Source organism: Periophthalmus magnuspinnatus, chromosome 7, assembly GCF_009829125.3.
Source record: "Periophthalmus magnuspinnatus isolate fPerMag1 chromosome 7, fPerMag1.2.pri, whole genome shotgun sequence".
Classification (NCBI taxonomy): Eukaryota; Metazoa; Chordata; class Actinopteri; order Gobiiformes; family Gobiidae; genus Periophthalmus; species Periophthalmus magnuspinnatus.
The window spans coordinates 22,421,709-22,447,575 of record NC_047132.1 but is presented as its reverse complement, the minus strand read 5'-3'; the positions used below and the strand labels follow the sequence as shown (position 1 = coordinate 22,447,575).

Genomic DNA, 25,867 nt, shown 5'->3' with positions numbered 1-25,867 from the left:
GTGTCTTTTATTTCTAGGTAACTCTCTAGATGGAGTAAGTAAGCGACAGGAGCATTTGTCCCGGTTCTCTATGCCAGATCTGAGTAAGGACTCCGGAGTGAACGTGTCCGAGAAGAGCAACATGGGCACCCTCAGCTCTTCAGTCCAGTTTCACAGCACAGAATCCCTGTCATCCACTCGACCTTTCGGTAATAATAACATGTACACTCCCCTCAGAGTGGGTTACCCTTTGGGGTACTGGGATGGCCCACAGCCCCTCAGTTTTGAGAGTAAAGGTCGTGTTGGTGTGATGGGCAGCAGTGGGAACCTGCGCATGCCTCCACTGAGTGACCGAATGCCCCGGCGGCGTTTGACTACTCAGGACTCTGTGTCTCAGCAGCAGCCTCCACCGCAGCGCCGCAAACACCACAGAGGAAATGGGCACCACCGCAGTGGGCGCCACAAGCGCTCACGCCGCTCTCGTTCGGACAATGCCCTGCATCTGGTGGCTGACCGCCCCGCTCACCAGGTGGAGCCCCCGTACCGCAGAGTGCAAGAGGACTATGACCGTTTTCCCCCTGGACACAGAGAGCTGTTCAGTCTGGACTCTGCAGGCTACAGGCAGCAGAGGCCCTGTCCCCGGACCACCTCTGATCTGACTCTGCACAATGCGGGCTGGCCCCCCGTGGGCCCAGCTGGGCCATGCTGGGGAGAGGGCTATATGGAAGCGGCAGACCCCTGGTGCTCCAGCTGCTCCTCCTCCTCTGAGTCTGAGGAGGATGAGGGTTACTTCATGGGAGAGCCCATTCCTCGCCCTGTGCAGCTCTGCTACATCAACAATGAGGAACTACGCCACCGCTACAGCCCATCTGGGATCGTAGGACATCACGGACCTCTGCATGGACCAATACATGGCCAAATGCACACTCGCCAGCGCAGGAAGAGCAAAAACTGTATTATCTCCTAGATTCTCATGATTGTGCGAAGAGACAGGAGCAGATGGACAGAGGGATGAGGATGAGAGGTAAAGAGCTGTGGCAGAGTGGGAGGAGGCTGGAGAGCGTAACTTTGAAGTGTGTGTGCTGTGGGGTCAAACACACAAGGCCTATTTTTTGTGCTTACACAACTCTACACTGGCTAGTGTTTATGTACACCTACACAGGATGATCTAATCCTAATAGGAAGCTCAACTGGCTTACACAACACAATGTTTACTGTTATGAACATCTACTGATCACTTTAACTGGACACATCAATGATCTGCCAATTGAATACACTGCTCTGATGTATGTGCGTTCTTGACTGAGAAAGACTGAACAATCACAGACCTTTGGGAAGATCTTAAAATCTTCTGTGGACAAAGAACCAATGTTGAAATAGTGAAAAAGTATTATTACCTCTGTGGGATGTAAAGCTGCTTAAAAATGATGTTGGTTTTCACTTTGTACAAATTGTCTGTTAAATTGTGCTCTACATTAGCCAGCTCCATGCTTTAACGAGGACTGAGCGCCCACAGCCTCTGCCCTCGCCCATTCAGGCACAGTAACGTCAGGTATGGTCCCGTTTCTCTTCTGCAACATGCTTTGTTTTTTGAGAGTTAGATATAGATAACTAAGAATAATAACAATAAGAAGCTTAAACAAAAACATAATTAATTATAGTCTTAAAAATAATATATGTTAAATGTATATATAGCACTCAACTTATAATGGATGTAGTAATGTAAATGTTCTGTACATATGGTCTTAAATATTTATATATTTTGTAACTAAAGAATCATTATTTGTATTACATGATGTCAGGATACAAAGGCTTGCATGTTGATTTGTTGGTGTTGTCTCAAACTGGAAATAAAGTGTTCTTCAATTAACATTATATTCGTCACTCGATTTCACTCAAATTGCAAGGTGTCACTCTCATAGAGAGGAAAATATATAGACGTAGCACACTAGATAGGCCCATACAGCCTTTATGTGTCAGAAAGTATGGAATTCAATGCTTGGATAATGATTTCTATTGTACAGCAATAGCTCCATGGTGTGTCACATGTTTTGATGAACATGCACTCTTCTGACCAAACAAGTAATGGAATAAAAATAATGCCATGTATTGAAGAAGTAGAAAAAGTGTAGCTTTATTTATTTTACAAGAATCAACAATAATTTCAATTACAATAAACAAAACATATAAGCACTTAAAACTATCAACAGGAATACAGCCAGTGCATTTTGACTTACATTCAAAATTAAAGCAACGTTTTCAAAAGCAAGAAATAAGGGAGCATAGAGAGCAAGTCTTCATAATCCGTCTAGTGGAAACAATAGACTTGAGCCATTTAACTGGTGCTGACTGCTAGTATGTGCATTTACAGTGACAGCTCCCTGGAGTCGTAGTCTTCTATAAACTTCTCCATGGCCTGCACACAGCGAGTGCCAATGTCCCGCAGGTTCATCTGCAGCGAGGTCTGGATTGGGATCTCTAGAGATGGGTCCTTTGCAATCAACATCTTCACCACCGAACCAAACATCTCACACTCCTGGTAGTACACCTGAAAGAGAATAACTGTCTATATTTATTAAGCCTTTTCCTTGAAACTGCTAACAAACATTTCTCCTCTGATATACTCGTTTTCAATACAATCTATTCTTTTTTTCATAAACTGAACCACAAGTGGTGAGTGATTGAATAATACTTAATAAAAATGTACTTAGTAAATCTTCATCAAGTGTGAATGACATTTCCGTTGTGACAGTTTGTAACTAAATGAATGATCTTTTACGGAGCGATTACTTTTAAAAAATAAATGTGTGTACCTCATCTATCTGTTTCCTCTTCTTCTGAATGGCTCTATCCCGTGCTGCAGCCTGTTTCACAGTGGACAGGTCTGTCTCTGGATCTCTGCTTCTGTTGCCTCTGTGGTCCCTCTCTTGACTCTGACTCTTGTCACTTTTTGAGCTCTGAAAACAACAGAGACATGCATTTTGGATGGCAGTGCAGTGACAGTTGGCTAAAGCCTTCAGAACTGACCAGTCACAAATGAGCTGCTAAGGACCAAGAGGTGACTGGACTTTGCATGATTTCTTACTCTGTATTGATAGCCATGAAGTATCACTGGAACACTGAACTAAAAGATTAACATGAACTTGCAATATTTAATCTTACATACACACAAATCACACCACACCGCTTATAATGCTATACCTTATTAGCTTATTCATATTACACCATATAAAATCAGTTTTCTTTTTCATAGCTTTAGCAAATCATCTGCTCCCCATTGAAATAATTGGTATATCAGTTCAGCCAGGAATTTAATGGATGAATCTCTCCAAATACATCCATGTCTTAAGATGAAAGGATGAAGCCAGACTATTCAGAGACACCACACTCATATTGGGGAGGACATACAGATGCCAGGCAGAGTGGCATTGTTTTGACATTATAACACAACACAAAAATTGGTCATGTGCTCTGCTAATTGCTGTGGGCAGGCAATTAAATTTATATATACAAGAAAATACAACAACAACAATTAAGAGAGGATTTTGTGGTAATGAACTCACAGAGCGCTGGTCTTTGTCTCTGCTCGAAGTAGATCTTGGCTGGAAAGCTCGAATACCTGGAACAAGAGTGAATCATAGAGTCCTACTTTAAATAATCGTTCATGTTTCATGTACAGAGATACTTTCAGCCCAAATTTAAACTACTACTAACTCAGTAATGCAATAGGATTGAATGATTTGTACAAACTTGGGACTATAACATTTTTGCATAATTTGCTTTTCTTGTGATAGTGCTTGACTAAAAGAACAGTAAGTTCAATGTACAGATCTGTTACATACTGGTTGCCCCCCTGTGCTTCCTCACAATATTCTTCTCTTTCACATCTAAATACACAAACGGCAGCGATGAGTCACTATCATCTCACCATCACTCGAGCACTCACAAAAACCTGCTTCACAGTGGCACATACACAGCACACACCTCCACAGAGCTGCAGTGTGCCAAGGAAGTGCAGGAGAAGATAACAACATTCACTATCAAATACCATATGTTCAAACAAAGAAACAACACTGCACAATGAAGAATACAAACAAATCTGTGATAAAAAAAAAAAAAAACAACATTTCTTAACACTCAAAATGGAGATAAACCTAGATTAAACCTGGCAAAAATCAAAGCCTTAATTTTCTTGCACCAAAGCAAAAGCTGCATTAAATTCCTAAACACTGGTTCAGACAGAAATAGGTCAGATTACATTGGGCATCCCAGTAAGGGGCATCATATTAGGCAGGTGATCACAATGTTATGGTTGGCCTGTATAACTAACTCAATTGTCCACCTACCAGTGTACCTTTATATTTGCAGTACAAAAATAACTACAAATCACGTAGAGGTGATGACACATTTATATGTATTGTAAGTATTGTGAATTTGCTGCTGAGAGCTATGATATAATCCAGTTCACAAAAAGCTGTTCAGCTTTGAGTCTTATGTAACATTGATTTCTTGGTACCAGAATGTGACTAGTATCCTCCAACAAAAGGGAGGAGAGCGCTAACACCCCCCAAATATTTGTGAAGCAAAGTGTGGCTAGAGGTATGTGTACTGCTGGTCTATACCGCCACCTAGTGTCATGTACTAGAATAACTGATGATGACAAGAAAGGAAAACTTTAACTAGAGGATTATTACATTTCATTCTAGCCTTCCACACATTTTTACACCTACTGTTTTGTTTGGATGGTGAGGTGTCTTCCCTGTTCTTCCTCTCCTCTCCGTATCTCTCCTCTCGCTTTCTGTCTGCAAAAGCATGTGGTTTGTAATTCTGCCTGCGATTGAACTGAAATTTGGACTTGAACTTGGTCCGTCTCTGGTTATTCATAAAACCAGATTTATGGCCAGCATGATCTTCTCTGCCAAACCTGAAATACAGTAAAAATTTGAGAATTTGGAAAAAGATTTAATACATAGGTTATACAAGCCCAATTCCAATGAAGTTGGGACGCTGTGTAACACTTAAAAAAAAATACAGAATACAATAATTTGCAAATCATTTTCAACCTATTACTGAACTGAATAAACCACAAAGACATGATATTTACCGTTCAAACTGAAACTTTGTTTGTTATGCAAATATTCACTCATTTTCAATTTGATGTCTGCAACACGTTCCAATAAAGTTGGGACAGGGGCATGTTTACCACTGTGTTACATCACCTTTCCTTTTAACCACAATCAATAAGTGTTTTGGAACTGAGGACACTAATTGTTGAAGCTTTGCTGGGGGAATCCTTTCCCATTCTTGTTGAATGTTCAGCTTCAGTTGCTCAGCAGTCCAGGGTCTCCATTGTAGTATTTTGCGCTTCAGACCTGTTTCCCATTGAAAATGTGTGGCACATTATGAACTGCACGCAGGCCAGTCCCAGCTCAGCTTTTGTAAGACGTGCAGAATGTGGCTTGGCATCGTCTTGCTGAAGTAAGCAAGGACGTCCATGAAAAAGACGTTGCTTGGATGGTAGCATATGTTGCTCCAAAACCTGTATGTACCTTTCAACATTAATGGTGCCTTCATAGATGTGCAAGTTACCCATGCCAAGGGCACTAACACACCCCCATCCCATCACAGATGTTGGCTTTTGAACTTTGCACTGATAACAATTCGGATGGTCCTTTTCCTCTTTGGCCCGCAGGACACGACGTCCATGATTTCCCAAAACAATCTGAAATGTGAACTTGTCAGACCACACCACTTTTCCACTTTGCATCAGTCTCAGATGAGCTCAGGCCCAGAAAAGCCCGCGGCGTTTCTGGGTGTTGTTGATATCTGGCTTTCATTTTGCATGCTACAGCTTTAACTTGCACTTGGAGATGTCGCGACAAACTGTGTAAACTGACAATGGTTTCCTGAAGTGTTCCTGAGCCCATGTGGTAATATCCTTTACACATTCGTGTCCGTTTTTAAAACAGTACCACCTGAGGGGTCGAAGGTCACGAGCATTCAATGTTGGTTTTCGGCCTTGCCACTTATATGCAGAGATTTCTCCAGATTCTCTGAATCTTTTGATGATATTATGGACTGTAGATCATGAAATCCCTAAATTCCTTGCAATTGTACATTGAGAAGCGTTGTTCTTGGACTGTTGGACTATTTGCTCACGCAGTTGTTCACAAAGTGGTGAACCTCGCCCCATCCTTGCTTGTGAATGACTGAGCCCTTCGGGGACGCTCCTCTTATACCCAATCATGACAATCACCTGTTTCCAATTAAGCTGTTCACCCATGGAATGTTCTAAACAGGTGTATTTTAAACATTCTTTCCATTATTAAGCAACTTCCCATTATTTTGTTGCCCCTGTCCCAGCTTTATTGGAACATGTTGCAGGCATCAGGTTGAAAATGAGTGAATATTTGTATAAAAACAATAAAGTTTATCAGTTTGAAGATTAAATATCTTGTCTTTTATTTTTTTTAGTTTATTCAGTTCAATATAATAATTTTTACGTTTTACACAGGATCCCAACTTCATTGGAATTGGGGTTGTAAATGGATTAATTGGGTCTCACTTATTGAATTTTGGTTTTGGTTTGTAGGAATGGGAAAGCCACACCCCTGGTCTAGATGGACTTCGGACTCTTCTGATAGGCCTCTCTACTGCCTGAAGAAACATTCAGAAATTTCTCTAAAATTATTTAAATTTTAAATGGATGAAATTGTCATTACATTTTAAACAGCATATACCTGTTAAGGCAAGATCGTACAGACACTTATTTATTTATTTATTTTACCGTCTGATCATGTATGTGAGATGATCTTACCAGCTCTGAAGCTCCTGAAATGTCAGATAGCCTTTTGTCAATCTGAAAAAGAAATCACAAGTTAGGCCTACTGGTTAATTCAACAAAACATTTTAATATGTTTGAAAATGTTATGTATTCAATGGTTGGAAGAACTCTATTAGTCTGTAAATGAATCTTAGGCTGATTTTGAGGCTATACAGGCTTACATTAACAACTGGCATTAACAAATAGGCTAGGTTAATAAAATGTCAGTACAAAAATAGGCTAAAGACGTCGTATAGTTTTAAAAAGACAGAAAACTCTACCCTGTTAGTTTCACTTTCGGATTAAAACCACGTGACTTGCGGTGCTTCCGAGAAGTTTGACTGACCATCAGCCATGTCCTCGCCCTGTGCAAAGAGAGGACACACTTGTACCTTGCTCTGTGGTATGTGCAGTGAGGAGCAGTGGTCCATCTCAGCCTTCTACGATGTTAGTTTTCTTTTCCCCCGTGCGTCAGTGCGCTGTCACCGTCCCAGTGCAGGAAGAAGCGCGCTGGCCCAGTCAAACTCGGTTAATCATTAAAGTCGAGCACAGCCTAACTATGGTTCAGGAAGTCCATCTGCTGCCTGTCCTCACAACTGTACCGCGACAGACGTTTCCTCACTGACATAAAAGCACTGCCGTCCAAAATCCTGCTCTGTTTTCAAAGTTTAGGCAAATATATCGAACTTAACTTCCCCTGTCCCGCAGCTTCCTGACCAATCAGCTGCTATCAACACGAAAATAAACACATCAGACAGGCTGCACGCATGCCCAGAAACAGGGAAGGTCACGTCTTACCAAGCTTTACGCACAGACTCTGTGTGCCATACTCTATATGTAGGTCTACTGTAGGTCTTTAGATCACTGACGACTGTAAAAAGGCGTATGCAGCTCATTCCAATGAGGCAAACTAAATACATGATGACTGTGTAGCCTACTTTCAGAGTAGACTATCCAGTAATCAATAGTCTAGCCTAATAATAATGTTAAAACTATTGTAGACATATAATTTATTATTTAATGATATGAAATAGACCTGTTAATGATCGACAGGCTTTCAGATTCTACAGAATATAGCCTCTAACAATCTTACAAATGCTAAAAATAATACTATTTTCATATGTAGCCATTGCAAAAACACCCAGAAGATATTGCTCCAAATAAAAAAAAATAAAAAATAAAAATCTCTATAGATGTTGTATTATGTATAAGGGTCTTGCGTAAGATGCTCAAATTCAAGTGCAGCCTAATTGTAGTAGTACCCTGAAGGGTGTTCATAGTATAGCTGTTGCAGCCTAATTTGCAATCTAGCAATTTTGTAGTGGTCTAGTAAAGGATTTGTAGATCTAATAGGCCTACAAGTTATAGGCCTACAGTTTTACATCAATTTTTGACAATTATATTTTGATTAGATTATGATGTGTCTAAGATGTAGGATATGACTATTAATTTCAACAACAAGGACTTCTCATAATCCAAGGTCATCTTTTAAAACATCACATTGCCTACTAAGAACAAATGTATTTCTCAGAACACTCAATCTGCACAGAACCGGTGTGGCGTGTTTTAGATATCTTCCTTTTATTTGGCTGCTCCTCCCTATGGTCTTTGTCTCCACCTCCTCCTGCTCTTCCCTCAGTCAGGTAATGCATACACCTCCACCAAAAAAGGAGCACTCGATCAGACTAGACATGAATTAAGATCTGGATCAACTTTTCATCTTATGACAAAACTGATCTATCACTGGAATATAATTTTTGAGGTAATCTTTGAACTAATTACTACTATTTAGGCTATTTCCTTATTGTGATATTTTTGTGTTATTTGTACAGTTGTTGTCAGTGTCTGAAAACTTGTTCAAACAGGTTTTTGACTTGCCTAGTTAGGTAATTGTCTGCAAGAAGAAATACAGCATGTAAACAGCGAAGACATGTGTCAGCCATGATCCAGTTGACCAGTATACAAGCAGTATACAAAGTGTCAATTACACATTTGTTCAAGTATAAAGTAACAATGAGAGGTTGAAAATAACAACACATTTTGAGTAGTAGTTAACTCATAACTGAGTAAACTAAACTAAATTATTTTCTTGGTAAACTAATAGTATGTATTTTTACTGAAGTAATTTTGAGTTATGTCTTTGTTGAGTAATAGACTTTTTGAATACATCCTCAACCATTGGCAAGCAATAGTATTTACCTATATTTATTTGTCATATTTGGATAATTCTACTCAGAGGAGGCTTATAGAAAAATTCCATCAAATGTGAAAAAAATTTGTTGATTGTTTTGTTTTGTTTTTTTACCCTGACGATTAGCACTTTTGACTCTGGGATCACCAGCAAGTTGAGACATGAGGTAGTAATGATAGTTATCTGTGTAATGTTGGATGTGTTGAGTGTTTCACATTTAAAAGATGTTGCATATTCACTGCAGGGTCCAAACATTTTCAAGAGCACAGATCTTGGACGAATTCACTCTTAGATTTCAGTCTCTTGCTGCAAATGACAACCGTGGATTTAAACAAGAATTTGAGGTAAATTAAATTATTTATTATTATTATTTTATTTATGACAATGCTTCAGGTAAGCATTTCTTATTTGATGCTGAAGGATTTAGAAGAGGTTGGCCAGAATCTCCCCTCCAGAGCTGGGACCACTGAGGCCAACCAGAACAAGAACAGATACCCCCACATTGTGCCATGTGAGTACAGATCTATGACAGATATATAGCTCTGTGTGACTTTTCTAGTGCAGGGTTTGCTTGTCACACCATCATCAACATAGCTTTGCCTGTTTTGTTCCACAGTATCATAGCAAAAGTTCCACAGTATGGCATTAAACATAAATTTCCATGGCTACAAACAGATGACACCACCAAATCAAGTTAGATCTGTCGAGAGGAAACTTGTTCACAGAAAATATGCATTTTATTTTAAAAGTTTTTCTTTAGCAATAAAACAGGTGTAATTTAGTAAATGTAAGACAGATAACTTTAATGCCATATTGTGGAACATTCCACGCAAGGAAATCACATTTCCATGGTATGGGGACTAAAGGGTGGCATACATCCGTATTGTGCACTTTTATAACATTTATTTTTACTGTGTTGCAGATGATCATTGTCGAGTGAGGCTGTCTGTACAAAACCAAAATCCATATTCAGACTACATCAACGCAAACTATGTCCCTGTGAGAAAATTTCTCTATTTGCAGGATTTAATGCTGTTTAGGAGTAAATTAAGTGCAATAAACTAATCACTTATAGTTACCTGTAATTCAACTTTTATAAAACACTAAAGTTTTCCATGTAATTCAACTGAAAAAGAGATTGCAAGGAATGCTTTTTGTGCATGTCTCAAAACTGTACCCATGGAAAGTTTTGTTGTTGTTTTTTTTATCAGGATGAACTTCGTAATTATTCCCCTTTTTACCTGTGTATGTTTAGGGTGGAGGGACAGAGAGAGATTTCATCTGCACCCAGGGCCCACTGCCTCACACTGTGGCGGACTTCTGGAGGATGGTGTGGGAGCAGAACGTCCAGATCATTGTCATGGTCACAGCTCTGAGACACAAGGACATAGTGAGTATCAGTCATTTGATAAGTATCGTAAGAATGGGATGTCATTTACGTTTTATTTTTGGAAGCAGTTGTCAAATTTATTTTTTATTTTATTTTATTTTTTATTTATTTATTTATTTATTTTAATTAGGACAGTGCATATTAATCAACATGTCAACAAACAGCATCAATGTAAATATGCCGGAATTAGCACAATAGCTACTTTACACCCGTTGTCCTAAGGCAGGTCAAGAACAGGAAATTTAAAGAAACACAGACAAACCAAAAGTGCACATAGACATGACAACAAGTGAACCACAATAGACCATATTCCGAGTTTAAGATGTCCCAGGAAAACAAAAAAAATAAATAATAATAATAATAATAATAATAAAATCTACATGTGTGAGCATGTTTGATTATTTTTCAACCAGTGTTTCAGAGTGTTCTTGAAGGTTGAAAAGGAGCCACAGTTCCTGACATGAGCAGGTAATGTGTTCCATGACTGTGATCCTCTGACAGATGTCACCATTTGGCCAAACCCATCCCACTCTCTCCATCGCTCTCTCTACACTATTCATAAAAAAACTTCTAATGCTCAGTACTTAGTTTTTGTTACTCATTTACTTTACTTAATTTGAGAATCAGATATATTTTGATTTCTCAGATTCTGTGTGAGAAGTACTGGCCTTTGGAACCAGGCACAGTTCAACATGGACGAATACAAGTGACCACAGTAAACCGCCAACAAGGGCCGGACTACTTCATCACCACAATCAAATTACGACAGGTAACCAGTAATAATACCAATGGTACTACAACTGTTAGCATTTTTGAATTGGTATTTTTAGTAGTAGACATAATTTTAGATCTAAATATAAGATGCAACTTTATTCCTAATTGTAATCAGACTAATAGTACATTCATTACTTCCACTCATTTGTGTACTTCAGTGGCTCAAGGTGGTATCATTTTAAGGTGGAGATTGGTGGTTCAAATTCCATCCTAGCCAAGTTCAAATACCAATATTAAAATTCGTCTCTATTTCAGAGGGATTTTCCCACTGAACGGATAGTCACACATTACTATTACTCATCCTGGCCGGATTTGGGTGTCCCAAAAGAACCAGCATCACTTTGTGCCTTCACTGAGCATGTGCGTCAACACCTGGAGACCCTGCCTCGCGTCGGACCAGCTGTAGTGCACTGCAGGTTTGACCCCTCGGACCTTTAATTTTTTTTAGCACTTAACTACAGCCGAGAGTGAAATGTTACTCAATACTTTCACTCTAGGGATTATTAACTGAAATGAGATTTGATTGCAGTTTCAGCAGTTTAGACCTTTACATGAGTAGGTTATAGACAGTAAAAATCTATTCTCATTCTTTTCCAGTGGTACTGGTATTAGTGTGTAGTGCAGCCAGCAAAGGTAGAAACAGTTGTGGGATTAGGTCGTGATAATAATATAGATAGCAATAACATTACCTGAAACACAATACTTTAGCCTTTCAAAAATGAATGATTTTCAATAAGGTTTTCTTTTATTCTGATGTAGTACACAGAAAGTGTTATATGAGAAAACACTCCACTGGTCTGTTAAAAGGAAACAATATTGGAAAAGTAACCATCACATTATTAGTAGTATTATACTGGAAACACTACTACTACCTGTCACTGCTGTACTCTGCTCTAATTGCTTTTTCTCCAATTTATATGGCTCATACCTGTTTATTTTTTACTCCAGTGCAGGTGTCGGGCGTTCAGGGACCTTCGTTGCTCTGTTGTGGCTCATGCAGCTCTGTGCTCGTGGGATCAGGCCTGATGTTAGAGCTGCAGTGGAAGACCTCAGATTGCATCGCATGTGGATGGTACAAAAACTGGTGAGAAACACAGCTAGTTACAAAATGCCATTTATTTTAATTTAATTTATTTAAATCCTTGCAGCAAACCATTATAGTATATTACTCTGTTGTAGTGAGCCAGGAAGTAATAAGTAGTACACCTCATCTCATCTACAGAATATTTGATCTCATCTATTTGAAACTAACATACCCCAGATAGACCTAACTGATTGTGTGTGTGTGTGTGTATGCGTGTATATATGTGTGTATATATATATATATATATATATATATATATATATATATATATATGCATACAAATTAAGTAATTTACAAGAGACCTCTCTCTGTTCTGTTCTCAATTGCAGCAACAGTATGTATTTGTATACCAGTGCCTTCTGCATTGGCTTAATGCAAGAATGGTAGGATCTACATGGTAAGAACATACAGAACTGATATGATCATGAAGTATAGAGTGGGGATAATGTGTTTTTATCTTTCTAGGCTGCAACTTCAGAGTCCTAATTTGAACCCTAATCATTCCCAGCCACACAGCTCTCCACCAAAAGAAAATAAGGTGAGAAAAAAACACCGGCAACGCAGAAAGTCAACATCAGATCAAGAACAATTCACAACGCAACATTTTCTACATCCTTCAAACCTGTTAAGGAAGCTACTGCCATCATCAACACTCCCTAAGAAAGGCACAAAAACATCCCCTACTACATCTGTGCCATTTAGGTGAAAGAGAATGTCTTACGTCACACTGTTACAAACTGGTCTTTCAACATGCAACTGATGCTCTTGAAGAAAGTACTTACGTTCAGACCAAAACCTGCCAAGCAGGACAAACCCGCTTTTGAGAGGGTGTGAGAACAAATGTTTGTCAGCAAATGCTTCTTGTATATAGACTGACTGCTATCAACTAAACAAAACCTGTGCAGCCAAGTATGTGTGTAGGATGTATGATGAGTTTTATAAGTCTGAATAAAGTTTGTGAGGAGTTTTATTTCAGTTTGGGTGTACAATGTGTGTCATTTGTAGGTCACAAACTGCAGGCCATTTCTTTTCACAAGTGCATTTGATACAGAGCCACAAAAGAAAGGCAAAGGCATGGTATATAAGAATCTGTACAAAGAGATTCAAAATCACAGGCACAGCAGCTCCCCTTAGGACTGAAACTCTATGCAGTACATGATGTTGTGTCACTGCGTTGTCCCACAACTAAACTCACAAACACATTTTGAAACGGGCTTGCAGAGAACACGGACGCATTCTGGCAGACTTCCAACCAGCACTCCATGTAGTGGCAGGTCCTTGAAACTGCAGTCAGACGTGGAGACATTGAAAGGCATTCAAGTCAATGATGACAACCCAAATTCCGAAATGCTCAAGCTTCCCGCAACATGAATGAGAACTATTAAGCAGTTCAGGCAACGTATTGCTGTTCAAAATAAATGTAGTGAGAAAAAACAGCAATGAAGGCAGGTACAGAATATATAAAATATATTACAAATAAAACAATAACAAAAGTAATGGTGCAGAGAATAGGAGAACAGCTAAAATAACATTTAAATTAAGAGTAAGATTAGATACTACAACCTTTGGCCAAAAAGTGTTAAGATTAAGAGACTGCCTTAGCAATACAAATCATTCTTAGTAGTATATGTATGTACAGTCAATGTGTATATACAAACAGATATAAACATGTACAAGCCACCCTTTAAGAGCCCAAAGAAGAAGACCAAAATCTACTACAGTTGAGCATCAAAGGCTGGAGAGGAAAAGGAAGTCTCTATGTGGCACTCTTCTAGTCCCATTAATGCACGCTCTCTGATAAGGTGATGGCTTCCTGGATTTCTCGTACAACAAGGATGCGTGCCAGCATCTGTTCCAGCTGTTCTTTTGGGATGGGCTGAGTGGAGTACCAGATGGGACTGTTGGGGGCCACCACAGGCTCTGGCGTCAGGTAGAAGGTGTCATTCCTCCCTTTGGCACTCTGTGGACTAAGAAACCAAAAAATCAGGACCAAACAATAAAGAAATAAGTAATACAAGGCTTAAATGTAGCCAAAACAACTTTGATATCCAGATCTGTTTTTCATAAGAACATTTCAACCAATAACGAGTGATAAGTATTCAGGATTTGTACAACACCACCACAAAATTATTTTAATAAAAAAAATAAGCTAAGGCTGTAATTAAGTATAATATTAATAACTACCCTTTAAAACGTATTTATATTGTAAAAGTAAATTAAACTAATAAAATAGCTCACATTAGCTTAGTGCTTTGGGGGCTGTAGGCTTAAATCAAGAACATGAACTGCAAAAAGATATAGATCTACTGAGAACTGCATCTGAATATCTGACTGTTACTTGTAAAGTTTACCATAAAAGCGGCTTGTTGACATTTTGAAAAAGGTGGTTTGAAAGTGTTGTTCTGATACTTGGCATTTACTGAAATCACAAATTTTGAGAAGAAAGCCAGTTTAACATGTCATTTTTTCTTTGTAGTTTCCTAGCAACAGTGACTAACAAGGTTAAGTATGACGAGGCTGTGCCATCTTTGTACAGCTATAGAGAAAAGAGGGGGGGGGGGGAGGTGATGTTTTTTCAGTTACTAATTTAAAGTCACATGAATTCAGATTGTGTCATTCATGTTTTTAAATAATATTAACAAATCACTTTTGTAATTCTAATTTTCCTTCAGCCCGTAGGATTTATTGATGGCAGAGTTGAGCATTAAAATTGTGTGAAGAATGCACAGATTTATGATTTTTTTTTTTTTTATATGGCAGACCCTTTACACCAAAAATAGGATAAGTGAATGATAAAGGAGGTTTTTTTTTACATTTAGCTTACCATTTAAAGAGGTAGAAATCATACAGCTTTATGGGACATCTCAGTGGATTGTCGGGGTCCTCCACTTGTTCTGAATACATGTCGTCGGTCACTAAGTTTTAGAGACAGGAGTGAGTCGTAATCATTTTTCAGAGATCACCACAAGAGTCAGTAGACTTACCCTTTTGCCCAATGAACCTCTCTGTGGCCTTGAGGTACCGGATGCTAGTGCTTTTGTCTTTAGGATTATTGGGGCTCTTTCGTGTGTGTCTCAGCACTTTGGAAAAGGCTACTTTTAAATGTTGATCAATTGTTTTAAGGTGAAAATACCTGAAAACGGACAGTAATAATATTATTCTAATAAATAAAGTGTTTGAGCAAATATCACCAAATATAAAGCATTTTCCTTAACATTGCAAATCATGCAAGGTTAACATTTAGCCAAATTTAAAGCTGGGATGCCAAAGTTTTTCTCTTGTATATGAATTTAGAGTCATCGAGTCAGAACACTGCACTGTCTGTATGTGATAGTGAACCACTAACCCGGAAGTAAGAGCTGCAAGCAGCGCCAGGCTTGATTCACTTTGGCATATGAATGTATAAGTTGTGCACATTCAAAACATTCATGCATGTGAATATTAACAATGTACAAAAGGGTTTATGAGATAGGGACTAAGGTAGTTAGATTTAAATTCCTCCTTTTGCGATTTAAACAAAAATAATGCTGTGTTTAATGGTGATACAACTTACTTTGTGTTGAAGAACATTAGAGTTGTAAGTAACGTTGAGGGGGAGTGAGCTCCCAGCTGTTTACATTCCCACAGCATCTCCTCAGTCACATGACTGGGAATTACATAACCTAGGTGTAAAAATACACAGTAAAATTATTTGGTGACAGTATATAAATACATTTGCTTTCTAATGTAAAATCTTTACCTAGTGGATGAACAGATGGTCTCCATGGTTCCAAAATGTGGTGCAAACTTTGAGCAAACCGTGTGTAATACTGATCTGAGAAAATGTCATCTACTCTACCGTTATCAAAAAGATACTGTAGAGCAAAAGGGAGTCAATTACAAAGTTCAATTGATTATATAACTCAATAGTGAGTGGGCTTACTTTTTGCATGCAGAGGAAGATATAATAGAGAACATCTGCCTCATATGACTCTCCTTCCAGCCCACGGGCTTCAGTTGTCATATAACATAGGCCCAAGCAGAGCTCAGCTACTGCACAAGACACTAAATCTTCCTGGAAACGCAAGGCCTGGCGCCCTTAGGAGAGCACAATTTTGCAGGAATTAATACAGCATTAGCTCAAACAAAGTCATATATATGCTATATACCTACTTCCAATTGGAGCCAGTTTATTTTTATCAGATTTATCCAAGTCAGCATTTTTTCTCTGGGCCCACAGACGCCACACCTCCAGTCCCTCTTCTGGCTTCAACGTTGCTGGAAGCAGCAGCTCCTGAACATGCACCTGCTGTTGGCCTTGGCCATCCACTTCTGCTACTGCCACGGTCTGGCCCTTCACAAACAAACATTTATCTCAAACGAAATATTATAAATGTAGAATACTGCATGAAAATTACTAATACCTGCAACTGCTGTGCCTCCTGGCCTGTCAGCCCTTGTGTGTGCAGCACCTGCTGCTGAGGATCCCAGATCAGGGACTGTGTGGCATTAGAGTAGCCCTGTACTGCCACTGGGATGTGGATGTTCCCATTCATGAGCTGAGCAGGGAATAAAGTATTTGCAGCAAGTGTGTGCACCACTTCCTCTTGTGTCCCCATACCAACAGAGTTAGTTATGCTGGAGACAGCCTGAGCAGTACTAGTTTGAATTGAATTATTTTTCAGTTTGTCATTTTCAACAGTAACTTGGGTGGGCATTGTTGTCATTGTTGTAGTATTAGCTCCAGCTACTTGCACTGCTCCATAAGCCTCTTGGGGAATGGCGATGTGTGTGACTTGCTCTCGACCAGATCCAGCAGGAGCCGAATAGACTGGGATGGTCCATGTCTCACCTGTGGGGCTAGTGATTGTTCCTGTAGCACTGTACAAATGGGAACTATCCACAGTTAGGAGGTCAGGCCGCAGAGACACATAACTCTGCTGCTGACCTTGGCCCTGGGGAATAGCCAACACTGTGGCCACCTGCTGGCCAGGCAGAGCATAAGACACTGTGATAGGCATGTCCACCTTGCGCTTCTTGGCAGGCTGTAAAACACCAGCTCCTTGGGATGTGGCTACAGTTGTCCCAAGCACCCTCCGTTCATTGTCCTGCTGCTGGGTTGGAGACAATGCACCGACTGTCTGAATCTGAATCTGCTGTCCTCCTGCAACCGCCGCCACCAACTGAGCTTGGAGCTTCACAAATGGACATTTGGGTTAGGTTATTGATTTGATCTATGTAAAATGGAATTGAGTAGATATGCCCATGACACCACCTACCTGTTGATGCTGTTCCTCTGTGAGATCCCCAGGCTGAATTAGCTGTGCTGTCGTTACACCTTGAAGCTGTTGGTGAGAACTAGAAGGAACCTGAAGAACCTGACCCAGCATCTGACCTTGTTGTTGGGCAATCTGCACCTAACAACGGTAGATTATAAAGTTTGCATTTGTTACCTGAGACCCTTTAACTGACCAACGCTCTCCTACACACCTGTACAATCTGCTCTGTGCCCTGGACTGTCTGCTGTTGTGAAGTTACCTCTTGTATCTGCTGCTGCTGAGATTGGACCTGAACCTGCACCTAAAAATGAAATGTCAGCATTTTAATTCTGTTTTAAATGTCACACTTGATGTTGGAGATAAGGGTATAGATATTTACCGGACAAGCCAGTTCGAGGAGTGACCCTGCAACCTCTGTACTATCGGTGTAAATGCAGTTGGCCTCTTGTTGATACACCATTGTGGTAGTGGTAGTAGCAACATCTCCAGTCTGTTGGGTGAACTCCTGCAGGGCATCAGGACCCTTATTGGCCAAAGACTCCAAGAACTCCTTCATGCGATGTTGAGGGATGCTACGAGCCTTCTGTCGAACCAGCTCCTCATAGGAGCCCGTACCATCCAGAGAGTTATTCATTACTGCTTTGCAATATTTTGTAACTGAAATATAGAACCAAAAAAATAAATACTTTAGGAGAGGTAGTGTAGCGCCTTAAGTTGTGAGCAAACAAACTGTTATTATATCAAGAGGTTCAACGCTCCAGCAAGTAGAAATAGGAAAGGGTTAACTCAACCAGTGTGTGTACGAGCTGGGACAAAGCGCGGTCTCTTTCCAAATCACTAACACTACTCAGTGTTACTGCAGCCACCAACAAAGATGCATGGCGCAAAACATCTCAACAAAATACATTGACAGTAAAAAACCTTAATGTTTTATCCGCAACACAAATGTGTCCGCGTTACTAAAGTTAGCTGCATTAAATAGCTAACTAGCCTCGTGTTGTTTAACATACCGTGTTGAGATCCATGGCTTTAAATAACAAGCGATTGGTTGCATTTGAACTATAGAACATATGTTAAATATGTCAACTGAAAGGCACAGAGACGCAAAGTGTAAAGCAATGCATTTTTATGCAGATATGCTATGGTTAGCATAACTCTTAGCTTAGCTACCTCTTTTCCCTCACGACCTCTTTTCTATCGTCAGAATTGCGCTTCTTTCCCCGAAATTACGTAGCTCGGTGCTGTATGCTTTCAGTGTGTCTCCTGTGTATTTCCATCCGTTGTTTTAGATCTGTAGATGCATTTTCTTGTTCACTTCCACTCATATTTCGCTAGGCGCCATCTTACAACAGTGTCCATGGACCAATCGGCGAACGATTTGTAACTCTGTTGCGTTGTCGCGGGATCCTCTGTGGCAAATATCGCGCTATTTTGTTACTGAATGGTGGATGTTAAAGGCGACGTTTACTAGTAGATAGTGAACTGAACAAGGAGGATCCCATTCCACCTTAAAACACGGTTCTGCAGGGCAAACACTTGTAGTGGTCGTAGGACTTCTGATTATTTTAAGGTAGTCCCATGAAGATACGCCACATGCACACGTGATGCTCAAAAAGGCCAGGGATTATGACATATAATCAGTAAATGGCTATCCTATTTGATGTTTTATTATTAAGACATAGGCTAAGCCCAAGTCAAGTAGGCTTAGTCAGTGGGTTGTGTTCACAACATTTGAGAATCTACATTTCTGATACAGGGCAATGGGACAGATGATGATTTTGGAGATAAATATCCAAATTTATAATCAAGAAAGGTTGAACCTAATCATTAATCAGTGCTAGTGCAGCTTCTCCAGCTCAATGACTGAACTCTGGAGGCTCTGAGATTTTACAAGACATAGCCTGTCCAAATACTGAGAATTTGAAAACGCACAGGCTGTGTGTCCTCTGTAGGCAGGTTAAGGCACTGGCAACCCAGGTTCAGTTGTGATTGCCGCTCCTTTTAAACTCAGTAAAAACGCTGGCTACATACGGCTCCTTTAACTCCTATAACATTAAAATACATATTTGTTTTCACATTATATAAAAGGTCATATTGCTTTACATGATATTCATAATAGTAATAATTTAAACATGTAAGAAGCATTAAAGAATTTCATACAAATAAAAATTAAAAAGCATTTCTGCCAATTTAAGTATGAAACAGATTTAACAGCATTATTTATTTAAAAAAATGCTTATTCAGACACAGTGGTCTAATGTTACATGTTTTAGTAGCAAACTATGTTAACCGTAGGCTCGAGGAAGGCAGAGGTATATGGCTTCATCGCAGTTATTCACATCTTTCCCGGGTCTTCTTTAAGGGTAACTGTCCTGTTGAAGACAAGCTGCAAGAAAAAAAGTACTTCATTTATTCAACATAACATTATGACCATATAGGTCACACAATGAACTGTAATGCACTTGTCTGGCTGAACTACAGACTGTCTTATCATGTCTGCCAGTTTTAAAGATGACGCATTTAGTCTGGCTGAGATCATTTGCTTCATCTGCCAGTGGTTGTCATAATGTTATTCCTATTTCGTTTAATATATTGGGTTATGCCATGTTAGAGCTGATCCCAAAGGCAAACACAGCATAAAGAATAATCATGTATCATTTGTTCAACATTTAAATTAAACAAGAAGTCATGTTTAAAATTTAATGAAAACTTGCATGAAAAAAAATGCCATTACTTTACCTTGTTGGCTGTACTGTCAGGATCTAGTGAGAAATATCCAACTCTCTCAAACTGAAATTTGTCAAATACTTTTGCACCCTTCACTGAGATATCTATGAAGGCACTGCTAATAGTCTGCAGGGAGTTCTGGTAAAACAAAAACACAACATAAACATTAAAAAATAATAATAATAGAAAGAAAGTTCATAAGTAAATAGTACTCACAGGGTTAATATCACTCAGGAAACCACCGGGTACCTCAGAACTATCTTCTGGATGTTTGTGTAAAAACCTGAAATGTCAATGCAAACAAAATAAGCACAGAAAATGATTGCTTAAGCTTTGTTAATAGGAACTTACAGTCTTTCGTAGAGGCGGACTTCACATGCCAGGGGCTCGCTGACCCAGTGAATGAAGGCTTTGGGTTTTTGATTTGCCCCCACTGAGGTCGAACTGCAGCAGGACACCTCCAGCTCAACAATGTTTCCCTGCGCATCCTGAGAACAAAATCAACAAGCAGTAAGGTGTGTTCTGTTTGAATACAATCAGAACTTGTAGAACATGTAGCTACTAGGGCTGCAAACTATAACCATGTGTCACAACATAATAATGTAAAAATGACCCTAAGTGCATGTTTCGTTAACCTCAGTTCATTCATGCACAATTAGAATAAAATATGCAAATAAGAATATATCTAACCTTGATGATCTTCTGAGCAGATATAATGTACCCTGCATGCCTTAGGCCGACTGGTTGTTCTGGTGTTAAACGTTTATAACCCTTCTCCATAACCTGCAATAGAGTTTAATAACATAAACCGAAAAGCTGTTACATTTTTATAAACTTTTGACATTTTTTTCTTCTCTCACCTCTCTAAAGTCACTCTGCTCAATGTAGATCGTTCTTGTGAAGGGAACTTTGTGGCTGCCTTTGGCCTCATTTGCAGGAAAGTCTGGTACAGTCACATCCAACTATGAAAAAATAGCATAAGTAATCAACCTTCTAGTGTATCTTTACTATCTTCACTATACTTTATTTCAACCTCTGAAAATTATTTCGACAAACCCTAAAATCTTCAGGCAGATTGGTTATGGTGACTTTGAGAGGCTCGAGCACAGCCATCGCTCGTGGAGCCGTCTCATTCAACACATCCCGCACACAGGACTCCAGGAGGTGGGGCTCAGTTGTCGTCTGGGAAACAGTGACTCCAACCTAACAGGGTACCAACAAAAGTCGACATCAAAAATAGGTGTTGTAGTCTGTTAACATATGCAGATAAAGCGTAAATATTCCAATAAACTAGTTAGAGCTATAATATTTGAGGTTTTTAACTAGGTATTATAATGTGCTATATTTGAACACTGGTCAACAATATACCCGTGCACAGAAGTTGTTTATCGCTTCAGGTGGGAAACCTCTTCGTCTCAATGCTGTCAAAGTGAAGAGGCGAGGATCATCCCAGTCTCTAAGAATGGGTAAAAAATAACACACCCTTAATACATAAATACAAACAAATAAATCCTCATATTGTTAATGATGAATACACTGAGCCAACATTTCACCTGACTGCTCCAGTTTCCACTAGCTTAATAATTTTCCTCTTCGACACAACAGTGTATGTGAGGTTTAGGCGACCATACTCCCACTGCACAGGGCAGTACACATCCAGAGCATTACACAGCCAGTAATAGGATGATCGTCTGTAAAATAATTAAACGCTTTAGTCTATTCATCAGTTGAGGAAAAAATATCAGAATACCAGGCATATATAATGTGCACCTTGCTTGAAACTCTTTGGTACAGAGAGAGTGTGTAATATCTTCTATAGAATCACACAGACAGTGTGTGTAGTCATAAGTGGGATAGATGCACCTGGAAGAGAGAAAGAAATGATTAGTGTACCTTATCGTCATTACTTCAAAATTACTATGCATCCAATTAATTCATTAACTTATTATTATATATTTTACATATCCTCTACCATTCATCTCCAGTCCTGTGATGTGGCGTGTACTTTATTCTGTAGGCAACTGGGTCCATCTTGCCGTCCTCCATCACCATCTTCATCCTGAGTGTGGCCTCTCCCTCTGCAAACAACCCTTTCTTCATCCGCTCAAACAAAACCAGGGATTCCTCGATAGGACGGTCCCGCCACGGAGATGGAGGTGGATTGTGACCCTTAAGCTCCTCGCCTTTCTGGTGGCAAATATACGCATGGCCTCTGCAATAAAAATAAAAAAAATAAAAAATAAAAATGTGGTTAGGCGTGAGCACACTGTAGGTAATAGTTCTGAGTAATGACTATACCAACCTGCGTATAAGCTCCACTGCAAGGTCATACAATTTCTGAAAGTTGTCCGATGCATGGGTCACTGTATACGGTTTGTACCCTAAGCAAAATAACATGATGGATTATAAACTTTTTCAAATGACAAATGTGTTAAGACACAAACACAAATCAGATAAGTTACAAAGCAATAGCATTAATCCATTGTTTGCCTTTGTCTTTTTTATGTTAGGGACGAGCTCTGCAAATAAGCCATTAGCAACCGATGCCATGTCCATTGGCCATCTAGCCATTTTAAACGTAATAATGCTTTCTGTTCTGCCCCTTTTAAATACACTAATAATAAAAAGCACTTTTCAATATGATGCTGCAGCCTTATGCATTCATTCCCCTGTTACACTCGTAAAGCCATCTCTAAAATCATAGCTCCCCTGCAGAGTGAGCCAAGACAAAAGTGTTGTATGATTATCATGATTATATCACCAGAATGTGAAGGAAAACAACCTACTTCTTTCTGATGTTTTCTTCTAGATTTCATAACAAAGTACAGTACTATAACAACTGTTTAAATATGGAACCTCTTAAAATTATAATTATTCATATCCATAACATTTTTAAACTGTCAGCAACTTTAGTAATTATTGTAATATAATCGTTAATCACAGTTATTTTGGCAATGATAAGTGTGACATCAAATTTCAACAACATCCCATGCCTAAGCATCACAAAACAATACATTTTGCATAAACAGTCACAGTTGGTTTATAACAATAGTTACTAATTATTCAGGGATGCAACTGAGAAAGTTACGATATATACATACCTAGCCATTCAACCATGTCCTTTATAGCCGTAAAGTATTTTTCCTCTTCTTTTTCGGGATTTGTGTCATCATATCTCAAGAAGCAGATTCCATTGTTGGCCTGCAAAAAAGGAAAAAATAAGTTAGTGTTTCAGGGTTGTTGTAACTTTAACAGGTCAATACTAAAACAAGGACAATATACGGACCTTGGCATACCCAAAGTTAAAGTTGATAGCTTTAGCATGTCCAATATGAAGAATACCGTTGGGCTCTGGTGGGAAGCGGGTACGTATCTAAAAAGAAAAGAAGTTCAGGCATATTACTGAATTATCTTTAGACTAGATGTATACTGCTTTTTGTTTTGGAAATCAATTTGACTGTGTAAGTGTTTATAAACTATCTTAATGTTCACTGGATTGTTTCGTACCTGTCCACCTGTATATTCCAGATGTTTTTTCAAAAGGGCCATTGTATTAGGTGTAACCACATAACCCTCAGTCGTATAGTTCTCGCCTGTAGAAAAAAAACAATATTTCAAGGAGTAAGAAAAATAGATAAACCAAGCATACGTCTGTAGACTGTTTTACCTGGTTTGTGGAACTTGAGGGCTTCTCCTCTCAGCTGCTCCATGAGGGATTTACCTTCATATGGCACTTCACCTAAACACACATACATTTTAAAATCAATGTAATGTGCATGATTATTATAAACTTAACTTTCATATCCTCCTTACCATTTACAGCAACCTCCTCTTTCTTCACTTTCACCTCATTGTCAGATTTTGCTTTAGGAGCCTACAAAATCATTGTTCAATTAGAGGACTCCCAAAATACAATGTGTGTGAAATAACCATGGTTGATCAGATTTTCTTTTACCTTAGGTTTCTTCTCAAGGTCAGACTCTGTCTTGGGTCCCAGAAGATGGAGCACCTTTAGGAACACACTAGATTTTATGATTATGAACAAAGCCAGTGGAATAGTGAGACTGCCCTTTTACATGCATTTAACCAACCTGCATGTCAACTTCATTTTTGATTACTTTTCCATCTGCCCATTTAAGAGCAGATCGAGCATCGCCTGAAACACAGTTGTATTTACTGCTTACACTCAAATAATAAAGTGATAAGTTATCAAACATCTACATAAATAAAATCCTATATTCATTCAAAGATTTTTTTTAAAGCAAATGAAATAATGAAATAATGACAGATGTTGCTCTTTAAATGCAAAAAAAGCAAAATGAAGCCTACCCATCAACAGCCCCATGTTGAAGCGGTACCTCTCCTTTAAAAGCTGTTCTTTGTGCTTATGAATAACAGACTCCACCTGTAAACATTCCTCTGTCAATAAGCATATTCCACATCACAAAGGACCTAGCTAAAGTGAAATCAAGAGCCAATTTACATACAGCTTCTTCAATTTGCTCTGGTGATATGACCATCCCCACTCCACAATCATCTTCAAACTCCTTCTGGTTAATTGGATCATTGGGGTGGCCCTTTAAGTACTCCAAGGCCGCTGCAAATATGAAGATAAGAAAAGTTTGTTCTGAAAAAGAGCCCCCTGAAATTCAGCAAACACTTGTGCACTATTGAGGAATGCATGAGATTTCCGCTGGTAGTTGTGGTTTCAGGAAACAGATTTTTTTATACTCTACTCTGCACTGCTTTGCACCATCAATGCATCATTAACATACTATGATATATATGTTAACAATTGTGACTTGTCAGAAATGTCAGCTCTTACCTGCCAGTTGCAACTCTGTGGAGATTTTACGATGAGCAATCATGTTGGTGAGGAATGATAGGCGTTTACTGTCTTTAAGGCGAGAGGCCATGCTGTAGAGCAAGGTGCCCATGGCTTTGTCCACCCCAGACCCTCCATGTATTTGCTGTGCCTGGAAAAAATATATATATAAATAATATACACATTTTATATACTGTATATCATGCATTTAGTTGCCAATTATTTAATTTTGTAATGCAGCAAAATGTTTTCTTTATTTAGGTTTAGACTTTGTTAATTGATCACTACCTTTAAAAATATTAAATGTAGTCTTTATAAAAATCTATTAATGAACTTCACTACGTGGTTACAACTCCTAAACTACAATGATAATACAAAACGCTAATACAGTTTTATACGTTTTAGTGGTCACTGGGAAGTCAAGAGTAAAGCCAATCACACAAAAACACTTGTGAATGGGAAAAACAAGTTCACTAAAGCAGTAAGGGGCACCAGTCAGTCACGCCTAGTCGCAGCTGTTCACGTCTACTTACCTGACCAATGGCTTCCTTGAGAGCACAACTTAGCGCTTCATTCTTCAAAGTTTCCTTCGCCTTCTGCTCACTAAGTCCAATAGACGTGAAAAGCGTCAAAACATCTGCCATTTTCCACCGTATTTACCGGCTTTCTCGTAGCCAGACAGACACACCACCACCACACACGACTTATCTCACCGGAGAGAAAGAGCAGGGACGACTTCCTGTAAAACTTTGACACTAATGAAATACAGCAAAACTAGCCAATCAGGCGCAGAGGGAACCGGCCGCGTTGACCAAT

At 39.1% G+C, this 25,867-nt stretch overlaps 5 protein-coding genes across 9 annotated transcripts in view; 2 read left to right on the top strand and 3 right to left on the bottom strand.

Annotated features, from left to right (window-relative positions):
- The window catches only part of LOC117373704 (prickle-like protein 2), a 34,183-nt gene extending 32,336 nt beyond the window's left edge, over window positions 1-1,847 (top strand). The window contains exon 9 of one of the 2 annotated variants that reach the window (XM_033969792.2): window positions 18-1,847. In XM_033969792.2, coding sequence (XP_033825683.1) covers window positions 18-946 — 929 coding nt within the window. In that variant the 3' untranslated portion in view covers window positions 947-1,847. The remainder of the gene's footprint in view (window positions 1-17) is intronic. The other variant, XM_055223055.1, reaches the window with a different exon arrangement.
- A 243-nt stretch (window positions 1,848-2,090) lies between these two features.
- Window positions 2,091-7,525, bottom strand: LOC117373529 (periphilin-1-like). The gene is made up of 7 exons (XM_033969581.2): window positions 7,195-7,525; window positions 6,797-6,838; window positions 6,545-6,636; window positions 4,710-4,903; window positions 3,543-3,598; window positions 2,793-2,936; window positions 2,091-2,527 (listed from the first exon to the last, which is right to left on the bottom strand). Exons 1-7 carry the CDS (start codon window positions 7,231-7,233, stop codon window positions 2,345-2,347), a joined length of 750 nt encoding a protein of 249 aa, XP_033825472.1. The 5' UTR covers window positions 7,234-7,525; the 3' UTR covers window positions 2,091-2,344.
- Window positions 7,526-8,444: 919 nt separating this feature from the next.
- On the top strand, window positions 8,445-13,216 carry LOC117373664 (receptor-type tyrosine-protein phosphatase V-like). 4 transcript variants are annotated; one of them, XM_033969744.2, is made up of 11 exons: window positions 8,445-8,564; window positions 9,120-9,159; window positions 9,238-9,337; window positions 9,414-9,504; window positions 9,916-9,992; window positions 10,249-10,383; window positions 11,030-11,152; window positions 11,413-11,573; window positions 12,106-12,241; window positions 12,571-12,638; window positions 12,707-13,216. In XM_033969744.2, exons 2-11 carry the CDS (start codon window positions 9,155-9,157, stop codon window positions 12,945-12,947), a joined length of 1,137 nt encoding a protein of 378 aa, XP_033825635.1. In that variant the 5' UTR covers window positions 8,445-8,564; window positions 9,120-9,154; the 3' UTR covers window positions 12,948-13,216. The 4 variants fall into 4 exon arrangements, 2 of the variants coding, with proteins under 2 accessions (XP_033825635.1, XP_055078900.1); XR_008648730.1 differs by lacking the exon at window positions 12,571-12,638 and having other exon boundaries at window positions 12,111-12,241; window positions 12,707-12,772; XR_004541590.2 differs by lacking the exon at window positions 12,707-13,216 and having other exon boundaries at window positions 12,111-12,241.
- LOC117373422 (transcriptional regulator QRICH1-like) lies at window positions 13,191-18,921 on the bottom strand. The gene is made up of 12 exons (XM_055222924.1): window positions 18,670-18,921; window positions 17,879-18,156; window positions 17,711-17,800; window positions 17,500-17,637; window positions 16,645-17,415; window positions 16,394-16,574; window positions 16,164-16,318; window positions 15,985-16,095; window positions 15,795-15,907; window positions 15,226-15,374; window positions 15,066-15,156; window positions 13,191-14,208 (listed from the first exon to the last, which is right to left on the bottom strand). Exons 2-12 carry the CDS (start codon window positions 18,131-18,133, stop codon window positions 14,022-14,024), a joined length of 2,241 nt encoding a protein of 746 aa, XP_055078899.1. The 5' UTR covers window positions 18,134-18,156; window positions 18,670-18,921; the 3' UTR covers window positions 13,191-14,021.
- A 767-nt stretch (window positions 18,922-19,688) lies between these two features.
- qars1 (glutaminyl-tRNA synthetase 1) lies at window positions 19,689-25,793 on the bottom strand. Its single transcript, XM_033969441.2, has 23 exons — window positions 25,585-25,793; window positions 25,052-25,202; window positions 24,714-24,823; window positions 24,556-24,631; window positions 24,318-24,382; window positions 24,182-24,235; window positions 24,040-24,100; window positions 23,894-23,965; window positions 23,734-23,819; window positions 23,513-23,599; window positions 23,328-23,427; window positions 22,529-22,607; window positions 22,199-22,438; window positions 21,997-22,089; window positions 21,780-21,917; window positions 21,595-21,682; window positions 21,283-21,429; window positions 21,087-21,188; window positions 20,917-21,009; window positions 20,578-20,714; window positions 20,443-20,509; window positions 20,239-20,364; window positions 19,689-19,885 (listed from the first exon to the last, which is right to left on the bottom strand). Exons 1-23 carry the CDS (start codon window positions 25,693-25,695, stop codon window positions 19,835-19,837), a joined length of 2,334 nt encoding a protein of 777 aa, XP_033825332.1. The 5' UTR covers window positions 25,696-25,793; the 3' UTR covers window positions 19,689-19,834.
- Between the last annotated feature and the right edge of the window lie 74 nt (window positions 25,794-25,867).

Bases quoted from the DNA above. Each gene is read 5' to 3' on its own strand.
- LOC117373529 (XM_033969581.2), bottom strand. From the start codon at position 7,233: ATGGACCACTGCTCCTCACTGCACATACCACAGAGCAAG. The intron at 3,599-4,709 runs GTAGGTGTAAAA...CTCTTGTTCCAG, and splicing joins CTCACCATCCAAACAAAACA to GTATTCGAGCTTTCCAGCCA. The intron at 2,937-3,542 runs GTGAGTTCATTA...TGTTGTTTTCAG, and splicing joins GAGACAAAGACCAGCGCTCT to AGCTCAAAAAGTGACAAGAG.
- LOC117373664 (XM_033969744.2), top strand. The intron at 9,505-9,915 runs GTGAGTACAGAT...ACTGTGTTGCAG, and splicing joins ATACCCCCACATTGTGCCAT to ATGATCATTGTCGAGTGAGG. The intron at 10,384-11,029 runs GTGAGTATCAGT...TTGATTTCTCAG, and splicing joins CTCTGAGACACAAGGACATA to ATTCTGTGTGAGAAGTACTG.
- LOC117373422 (XM_055222924.1), bottom strand. From the start codon at position 18,133: ATGAATAACTCTCTGGATGGTACGGGCTCCTATGAGGAGCTGGTTCGA. The intron at 15,157-15,225 runs GTAAGTCTACTG...TCTAAAACTTAG, and splicing joins GAGGTTCATTGGGCAAAAGG to TGACCGACGACATGTATTCA. The intron at 14,209-15,065 runs GTAAGCTAAATG...TTGGTTTCTTAG, and splicing joins GATTTCTACCTCTTTAAATG to TCCACAGAGTGCCAAAGGGA.
- qars1 (XM_033969441.2), bottom strand. From the start codon at position 25,695: ATGGCAGATGTTTTGACGCTTTTCACGTCTATTGGACTTAGTGAGCAG. The intron at 24,824-25,051 runs GTAAGAGCTGAC...TCATATTTGCAG, and splicing joins CACAGAGTTGCAACTGGCAG to CGGCCTTGGAGTACTTAAAG. The intron at 19,886-20,238 runs GTAAAGTAATGG...TTTTTCTTGCAG, and splicing joins CTGACAGTACAGCCAACAAG to CTTGTCTTCAACAGGACAGT.